General features: G+C 36.9%; 1 protein-coding gene across 1 annotated transcript in view; it reads left to right on the forward strand.

The window, feature by feature from the left end:
* Positions 1–10,277, forward strand: part of LOC115233760 (discoidin domain-containing receptor 2-like) — a 75,377-nt gene that overhangs the window by 45,254 nt on the left and 19,846 nt on the right. The window contains exon 3 of the mRNA XM_029804326.1: positions 8,104–8,206. Coding sequence (XP_029660186.1) covers positions 8,104–8,206 — 103 coding nt within the window. The remainder of the gene's footprint in view (positions 1–8,103; positions 8,207–10,277) is intronic.

The raw sequence follows: 10,277 nt of genomic DNA on the forward strand, positions 1-10,277 counted from the left end.
TAACTTAATGCCATCTATGAAAATCGGGCACGAACTTATGCAATCATTATATATATATATATATAGAGAGAGAGAGAGAGAGAGAGAGAGAATCTTATTTTATTAAATAATAAGTAAATAAATAATTGTAATTGATAAAAATAATACAAAAAATGTTTTAGTATCTAAGAATGATTTCTGATAACGCGTTTTAAAGTTTTCTCCGTAAAATTTCTATAAGATTTAAAACAATTATTACATGGATGTTTTAATCTCACAATATAGTAGATGGAAGAATATCTCGTTTATGTTCCTTACTTTTTCATGTCGATCGATCTCTCCTCGTCGGATTTTTCAATACCAGCTCGTAAGGGACGCGTCAATTTCGCGACCCATCATACACGTTAAGTCCTTTACAAGAGCAACCACCTGAAGATAATTCTTATCTATATCCCATTTTCCTTTCCTCTTTCAATTTCTTCTTCGTTCTCACAACGCTTTCTACCATCGTCTATAAATAACATTTTTGTCATTTTAAAATATTTATTTGTAAAATATCATTCACGTTCTAAAATTTTAGAATGTGAATTTAGAACGCGCGATGATTCGAATATGTCAAATTAATACGCGAGAATTTCATTGGCTTTGCACTTTCCAGAACCGTTTCTAGCAAAGGTATTTATACGCCTGGCACATCCGCTGTTTTGTAATCAGCACGTTGATGCCTGTTAGTTCGCAAACTCTCCCAACGTCCATTATTTTCCTGGCTACTGATTTCATCCGCTGCCGCTAATTAAAGTGCACGATAGAAAATCTGTCACTCTTCGACCGTGACTCTTTTAACGTCAAAATAAACAGCGCGGAATTAGATCGTGGTGACTTCGTCGTTCGCAGTAGAGAAATCTAATGAAATATGATGAGAAACAAAACGTCAAATTTATTAATAATTTAATGACACTTGAGCAACGCGAAGCAAGAGAAATATATATTCCGAAGGACTAAAATTACTAATAAGAGACGGCATGTATGTAAATATATTTAATTAATTAGTTAAATACGAAACGAAAATTCTTGGAGTGTTTGGCCAAATGTAATTATATGATTTGTAAATTTGCCTTTGTACTCAACGTGCACACAAGACAGCCTTACCTTCTTCTAGACTTTATGTGCTCTAGCTAATAGAATTTTGCCATATAGATCGAAGGAATCTTCCCGCAACGTGTCGGCGATATGAGTGCCTCTCGCCTGAGATTCCGTTATAAAAAATGTTTGCCGTTTCATTGTGCTATTATATCGAGGATTATTTTTCTTATCGCGCACAAAGAGGGGAAGATGAAAAATACGGCATGCGTGCTTAAACAAAATCACTAGCTTACCTATAATAAATCGAGAAGGATTTATTCTAAAACTTGCCAAAGTGATAGCACCGGCTCTTGTTATCAATGAAGATCACAGATTTGTAAATCTTGTTATATAACTGCACAGTTGCTTCTCCTGTATTATCTGCTAACAATAACACACACTACGTCTCACGGATTTTTTTCTTGGGAGGTCAAGCGGGGAGCTTTTTCTCTTACATTAACTGTAATTCAGATTTGTGGTAGCGTTTAAAAATTCGTAGCATCGCGCGCATGCTTTTCAACGCCGAGCTGCGAAAGCTTTACGGCATTTTCCGAGAGCGAGCTGTACGTCCATTTCGTAACTTTACGATTTATGATGTGCGGAACACGTAGCACGTAAATTTGCGCTCGTATTCCCCGTGTTCGAGCGATACGATACGATATGATATCATACGATGGATACAGGCTCCGTCGACTGGAAACAGTGCGTGAGATTGGAAAGCATCGAGTAGCAAAAAAGCTGATGTACGCGATAAAATATGCTAATTGAATTATAACATATCAACGCATATGTGTGGGGTATATTAACAGTTAAAAAATATCACTTGATATAAAGGCAAGATATTTTATTCACAAAGATATTTTTAAATGCATTAAAGTAATATCATATACACATACGTCTACCACAATTTTATATTTTGTTAATTTTTGTTTATTTACACAGTTCTCCTTTTGGAAAATAAATAAAAAATCTCCTTTTGGATAAATAAGAGTTAAAATATATCAATTAGCATCTTTTTTATTTTTTATTTTTTCAATTTTTTAAATTGTTTATAAAAGAGATTTATGCTCTTCTCTCCGTAGATCAGAAACATGAAATTCTACGAATACATAAACAGTAACATCCCAAAAATGATTTATAATATACAGTGCAAACATATTACCAAATTATTTTTTATGGAAAAGACATAGAATTAAATGCAAATAACATAATAACAAATCCTAAGTTAATATCATTTTAAATTTAACTGCCCAGCCAAAAACTAGTTTGCAATTGCTATGCGGCCACATCGCCTGGAATTCTATTGCAGTTTCTCTGTAATACAGAGGCGAGCATTTGGTCTTTAACTTTACGCGACGTTCTTCCAACTCGCTCGTTACAATAAACACGCCGTTACGATGGACGCCTCAGAAGCCACTATGGCACAGACTCCTAGTCTTAATATTCTGGCAAAGTGGCCGAGAACAATTTCGCGACTCTAACGCCGTGACATATTAAAATGCGCGCTACTGCTGGCAGTCTGGGCTCTTAACAGAAAATTCGTTAGTCATTAAAGGTATGCATATCTTAAAAGGCATTACAAATATTAAGCTATTCACTCTACATTTGTGAACAACAGTCTTTTGATAATATAAAAGATTTAATGTATATTTCATAATTACATATATTGTCATATTTTAAAAAAAAGTCTAATTAACTTATTATTTTATATTATATGATCCGTAATTATTTATTCGCTTTATTGCATCTCACGCATTTTAACTCGGTTATAATTATTCATCGCGCTGACATCACTGGCTTCTGAATCGTGTACGTAAATGCAATAATAATCCAACGAAAAATAAACAAAAACGGTAGAGAATGTAATAAAGGCAAATTCCGGAAAATCGCTGCTCGTGCGTAACGGGATACATGTGATATTTCATACGCGAAAAAAGCGTAGAGAGCGCATATCTACACGGTATAATAAAAATCCTGACGAACCGGATGCTTACATATCCCCGAGCTGTACGGATATACGTCGCGCTCGCCCATCCTATTCATCGATATCACCGAGTATCGGCAGTTGATATAAGAAATTCACGTTCGGCTAGACACATCCATTTACGAGGTAAAATATAGCCTAGTGGCGTGATGGTTCTCCGAATGACGTGGTCCCGCGACATCGGGTGAGAGTGTGTCCACGTATAATATATACACGCGAATTGTCTGTGTATATGTATTATTATATTTGCACATCTATATGCGTTTTCGTCTTCGAAAATCCGGGCCTACCCTTCTCAGCCACGCAGTGCCACGCAGTACCTGTCTTCTCGCCGAATTGCCGGCAGTAGAAAGAGGGGAGGGTCTCCTGGTAAACGGAAACGCGAACGTGTCTCGTATTAACGTCGTCGCGAACACACATTCGCAGATGACGATCTACGTATCTCACGGCACGTAAATCGGAGACCCGCTACAACGACCAAGGGCTGTTGCGAAGTTCTGTCGTGCATTTCTGATGGCTATCATTTGGTATTGTAATCCCGGAGGCACCGGGACGAGAGCGAGCGTGTATACGCGATGATAATGGACGAATGATTGTCTAGTCCATCGACGTACACCGCTAACACGATTTTCGAATTGCGCCTCGGACTACGCGATAACGAGCCGACGAAGCTGATTAGCAATTATCTTGTAATAATCCTGAATTTTGCATGCAAATAGAATCGGTAACGTTGCATCGAGCGTTCTATCTTTATTAACAATGTTTATTAAAGCGATGAAACACAATGAAGTTTTTAGAAAATCGTTTGGCAAATTCTCGCGTTCCATCGCATTGATCCCTGATAATTCACTGCCTTCGGCCGTCACTATAAGTAGGAATCGATAATTCCTAAAAATGGAAGACGAGTCAAGTGCGGTTCGGAAAAACATGGCCATGCTATTGGCAAAGGATCAACTGGCCCTGCAGTTCCCTTCGTGCTTAGTTCGCAGGATTATAGGCGGGACACCTGATGTACTCCCATCGGGGAGTCCGAACGAATCGAGAACCAGATAGAAACAAACAAGAAAAGAGATAGAGGGGAAAGAGATCGAAAGAGAAAAAGGAAGATTTTGCTTCCCCCAGCATAGCTGAGTACGAACAGGTAACATCGAGACTCCCCAACCTGGAATTCTTATTTCAAACGAGACAAACAGGAGGAATCGCCGTGCAAAAACGAGACCCTTCGGTCACCGTACGCTGCTCATCCGTGCGGACAAACGTACCCGAAGAACGGAGAAAGCCGGATTGCGCAGAGAGCATCGAGACAGGAAAGTTTTCGAGCTGGATTTTCATTCGTAATAACAGAGAGCGAAGTGGACCAAAGGAACACCTCGCAGTTTTAGCATATTTGTGTGAAACGTTAACACACACACAAACGCGGGATTAGCTTGGCAATAGCGTCTATAAAATGCGACCTGTTCAAAATCTGACTTTCGACAAGTTTACTTCTCATGATTCCTGTACAAACTGCCGATAAGATTTGCTTGCATTTTTTCTATAAATTGCTAAAAACAGGAACATTACTATTATGTCCATTGAAAAAAAATAAAGGGACAAGAAACAACACGAGATGTGACGCGAAAATGTTGCGACGGTTTACAAGGAAATGAATATAATGGGCGTTTTAAACGAAACTTGTATAATACAACAATCTACATTGCCTCGACACGTCATGCGGGGCTAAGGTTGCGAGACTATGGAGGTGCCAAGACGCGCATCCGCCAATCCTGAAGGTGTCTTCGTGCGGCGCTAGCTGTGGCCGAGGTGTCCGGATTTCCGGCTGTCGTGTCCCCGGGTTCGCCAAATTGCACGCCACCTGGCAAGACGAATAGTTCGACGTGGAATGCGTCGCAATGAATCCACGAAACGCCTCGTATACCACCGACCCCGCGTCAGGATTCTCCTATCTGGACAATGGTACGAGAGCTGTTACTTACCGGCGCTGTAGTCAAGGGAGGCACACACACGCAGGCATTCCCACAAGTACAGGTTGAATTATAGAAAACGGAGAGTTTCTGAGAGATTATATCTGGAAAATATAAGCAATTTAACAAACTTCGCTTTTTCAAGCATCTGTAGCATCAAATTATTTAATAGAGGCTATACTCAATATTCTAGATATTTCAAACACAATACGATACGAGAATTATATTTCAATACTGAACTTAATTCTATTAACAATCTTTTTTTTATTTTTTTAGATCGTAATTTGATTTTTAATTCTTTTGATCGTAGGAGCGTTTTACAACTCTTGTGTCTCATTTGCCTTTGTTGATTCCTATTTTTTTTTTCTTTTCTAAATTGTCATCCTCTTTCGATACTTATTCCATTATATAGCTCGCTTGAAGTACACGCGCTTTTTCAAGCATCTGTAGCATCAAATTATTTAATAGAGGCTATACTCAATATTCTAGATATTTCAAACACAATACGATACGAGAATTATATTTCAATACTGAACTTAATTCTATTAACAATCTTTTTTTTTATTTTATTTTTTTAGAATTTGATTTTTAATTCTTTTGATCGTAGGAGCGTTTTACAACTCTTGTGTCTCATTTGCCTTTGTCGATTCCTATTTTTTTTTTCTTTTCTAAATTGTCATCCTCTTTCGATACTTATTCCATTATATAGCTCGCTTGAAGTACACGCGTGAATATAATACGGATGATAGATTGGAGCAACGAAGTATCTTCTTCTCTTGGGGTTTGCGTTATTTCATGCCGTTTGTGAGACCAGCTCGCCAGCTTCCACTATTGTCGATCGAACGTTTGACATGTGTTCCTTTTCTCTTATCCGCTTTATTTGTGGATCGGAACAAAGCGCAAGGCGGAAGAATATTTGCGTAAACTAGTGAGAAAGATAGAACGATAAAGAATTCTATGAATACGTTTCCAAGTTCAAATGTCCATGTGATTTCCATGTGTCTCGCAGATATAGGATATCCAAGGGAGGTTACAAACAGCCCCTTGTTGCTACCGTAACACGGCAATCCAAGCTTAAAAACTTAGTGCAAAGTTATATTAAATTTCTTTGTGTTATGATAAATATACCTTCGTATATACCTTCCCACAAACTATATATTCCACAATTTTTTTAATAAAGAATTGTTACAATAAATCTTTTAACTTTTACATATATTTATATAATATTACTAATAACTAAAATATATAATAAAACACAATTAAAATAGATAAATTACAAGCGCATATGACACAAAGAACATGAAAAGCAAGTGCGGATAAAAATTGCAAAAATTCAATGGAATTGACGTTATTAAAATGCTCTCGCATCGTCTCACAAATTAGTCGATTGAATTCTCGGGAAAATGTTTTTTGGCTTCGAGCCTTTGTTATTCTCGGCGATATTTTCGTTTTTCTAACAGCGCAAAGCTTTTCCTTGCGAATTTTCGATTTTCGCCGTTGACAGATCTATGAAGTTTTTAGTGGATTTCGTTGTAACGACGTCTAGTAGATTTTGACAGACGTATCGTTCCCGCGTGGGGCTACTTTCGAACGAGCCACGGCGATAACGACAATCACAATGTTTATTACTCGAGAGTGCCTGACTTTACTTTTGTGAGAAAGAAATACCTCTCTCCCGATCGTTCACTTCACGTGTGATTTCTCTAAGAGGGTTGCCGAACCAACATAAACCGCGGAGCTGACAGGCATGCGAAAAGATTTAATCGACCATAGGCGTACTCACGTTCAATTGTACGCTGCCTGAGATCAATAAAAACAGGCTCGTACGAGCGAACGATTCTTCCTGCTCGCTGATTTGAGAACCGGAAGATACGTTTCTCTCCGCGAGCATTTTCCCTCCCGCCTCTCTCAAATCACACTCGCTATTCTTATTCACTGTAAATAAATCACGACTTGAACGTTTTCTGATATTCATTCTATAAAAGAATAAAAAACGTAATCGTAATTGATATGACAACGAGATGAGATGTGTACCCTTTTTTTTTCTGCTCGACGAGAGAACGGCGAGGTTTCAGAGAAAAATCTCGAACTAGCTGGCAATTTAATCTTAGTAAGCTTGATCTTTTCTTAATTGTAAATAAAATCGCAGGATAACGGATCGTCGTTCGATCTCGTAAAGCAAATTTATTCAGGGCGATTGATCCTCGCGCGACAGTATGACAGTCTTCCTACCGCGGAGTTTCATTTGCGCGCGCGCCACAGCTTTTTGTTGCCTAACGAAAACTTTAATGGAAAGATTACAACCGAATGACAGTAAACGTAACGCGAATTGGAACGTGAATGAGATCGCTGAAAGACTAATAAGTATAGTGATTGGATAATATCCCGGCGGCGATGCGCCTCGAGGCTTCGAGCCATTTGCCACTTATCCCAACTTCGCGAACGACGATTGCAACGACGACGATGTCGTAATTGCTGTTTACGTCCGTGATTCCCGCGAATGCACTTTAAAGAGTGCTCCCTGCTGGCATAATAGCGATATCACTTTTGTTTCTTTTAATTGCGATTGTCTTTAAATAGCTTTGTATCGGGCAAAGCATCATTTTTATGAAATGAAGAGAGCCTTAAAAAAATTACACTTGTTAAAGAACGTTATTTACATTTTAACTAGCTTGTTTATAATGTTTTTTTAATGAACATTTAATTTTTCTATGAACAATCTTGAGCGATAACTTCCAAGTTTTTCGATCATGAACAGTTTCGAAAATTCAGAGGAATGCAAATAGAAATAATAACAAAACTGTAGCTATTGATTAAAATCGATTTCAACATCCATTCCAGATTTAATCCATTTAGACGAACCAAATAATTACAATTATATAACGCAAATAACTCTACATCGATTATTCGAGAGAGATGCTGTAAAATAAAGTTGTAGTAAAAATCACATAATATAGGCACACAATCTCGTAACAAAAATATAAAATGTAATAATAAAAATAATCTACGACATCAGTAGAGCATCTATTAAATTAAAACATTGTTATGTTTCAGGATCATGCAACCGGTCCCTGGGGATGGAGTCGGGTGATATACCGGATTCAGCTATCACTGCGTCCTCATCGTACGTGGCGAACGTCGGACCACGAAATGCCCGGTGAGTATATTACTTTTATGACATATCTCTTTTTTTCAATGTTAAAAGATACGTAGTAACGTATTTGTAATGCACTCGGGGAAGGGTAAACTTCGTCCATCATCGAGTTTAACGCACCAACATCATCCACGAGTGCATCCATGCATTATTTTTCTTTCCTCGCGTCTATATCTCTATATTTTACCCAAGTATCGCGCGCGTTTTGTTTGTAAATCAACGATTCCATTCATCTATCCATCCATCTATTCGAAAGTTTGCTTTTCCCGAGCGATAGCGATATTGATTCAACGCCTCACTGGGAATTTAACTTATTCAAACCTAATTTCCTTCAAGTTACATGCCTAATGCGCCTGTGACTATCAAACGCACAATTCGGTTACGGAAAGCACTAATCGCGTTTTGTGAAGATGGAGAGTGGCGTAACACTGCGAAGTAGAAATCTATTACCATTTAAACGATACTTTTTAACCTTATTTTAAAAATAAAATTACCCATCATAATTAAAAAGTATACATTTTAGCATATAAAATATCTAACACATTATATTTAATTAATCGACTCATTTTATTGATATGAAAATGAGCAAAGTAAGAGAAGTGGAAAAAATTGAACTTTTTATTCACTATACATAATAAATGATTCATGTCATTTTGCAGTCAATTAACTCTTAGAACAGAATGTAAAAATTTATTATAAAAAGCACGTGTATTAAACAGATGGTGTCTAATTAAGTAAAACATATGCGATATGTAAATTGAGAAGCGGATCGTTCCGCCAGATTATTACGTTTCAGCGGCGGATAATTAAAACAGTGGTAAAGGCGATCATTGATCAGCCGTCAGGGTAGCCTAATAAATGAGTACCGCCCGAAGGTTTGGATACTCCAAATTATCGGTTGGAGGAGAGCTCCTATATACAAGGATGCACTTAAAGAGCTTGACAAAAAAAAATAATTATTATATATTTTTTTATTATCAGTGAATAGAGAGAGAGGAAGAAAAAGAGAGACGAGAAAAGATTCAATGCAATGGAATTATACTATAGACGCAATGTTCATTTATTGTTCGCGGCCAAAGTTTTGCAACATTGAATATAAGCTTTAGCTGAGCGAAAAATAACTCAATATTCTACATAATGGCACAGGGAGATACCACGTTCTACCCGTTCGCGGCTTTACAATATTAATAGCGAGCTTTGTTCATACTTAGTTGGCACTCCTCACGCATACAAAGTTTCCGTAACAGCGCAATTTACTTAATAATATGAAATTTCTATCAACCGCGGGTACACAAAATTTCTCGGTAACAATGAAAATCTTTTGTACTGAAGACTATGTTATGTGAAAACTGTAAATGGCAAATACGAATTAATGTGGCACAAACGCTACTTGGAAGTCAATCGTCAATGAAAGGCGACAGGAAAAAGCGAAAATTTTCTCGATCTAGGGCGAAGTTAACTTTGTTATTAAGTACGAGACGCCACTTGGCCAGAAGTGGTTGAAGCTGGCAAACTTTTATCGGAGCCGTTTAACACAAATGTAAATAATTGACGGAGGAAGAGAAAACGTGAACGAAACGGAATGGAGAAATAAGGGCGCGAGTGAATCACGAATTCACTGTTTAAGTATACTTTTTAAAGAATGGAAATTTATAAGACCTAAAAAAGTGATCTCGCGATTTGTCCTTTTTAATTGAAACGATAGCAAAATTGCACGATATAATCGAGCAAAAAAGCAGACCTTTTTATACTCGGAAAGACAATAAAATGATAATTTCGCGAATGAAACGAGAATTTTTTTCTTCATCTTCGAAATAAAATATCCAACATCCTTTTATGTTTATAGTCCATCTTTTATAAACTATTATACATAATTATAATTTTGTGCATTTTTAACAACTTTTTAACTACATATTATCGCAATACAATTTACGCAAATATTTCTCGTAATTTATTATTTTTCTTTCTTCTTTTCGTTTAATTATAAATTTCTAAATAAAAAATAAAACATTATATATATAATGTTATATTTATATATCCATTATATATATATAATGTTTTATTTATTAGGTGT

This window comes from Formica exsecta, unplaced genomic scaffold (assembly GCF_003651465.1).
Source record: "Formica exsecta isolate Colony F162 unplaced genomic scaffold, ASM365146v1 scaffold191, whole genome shotgun sequence".
NCBI lineage: Eukaryota > Metazoa > Arthropoda > Insecta > Hymenoptera > Formicidae > Formica > Formica exsecta.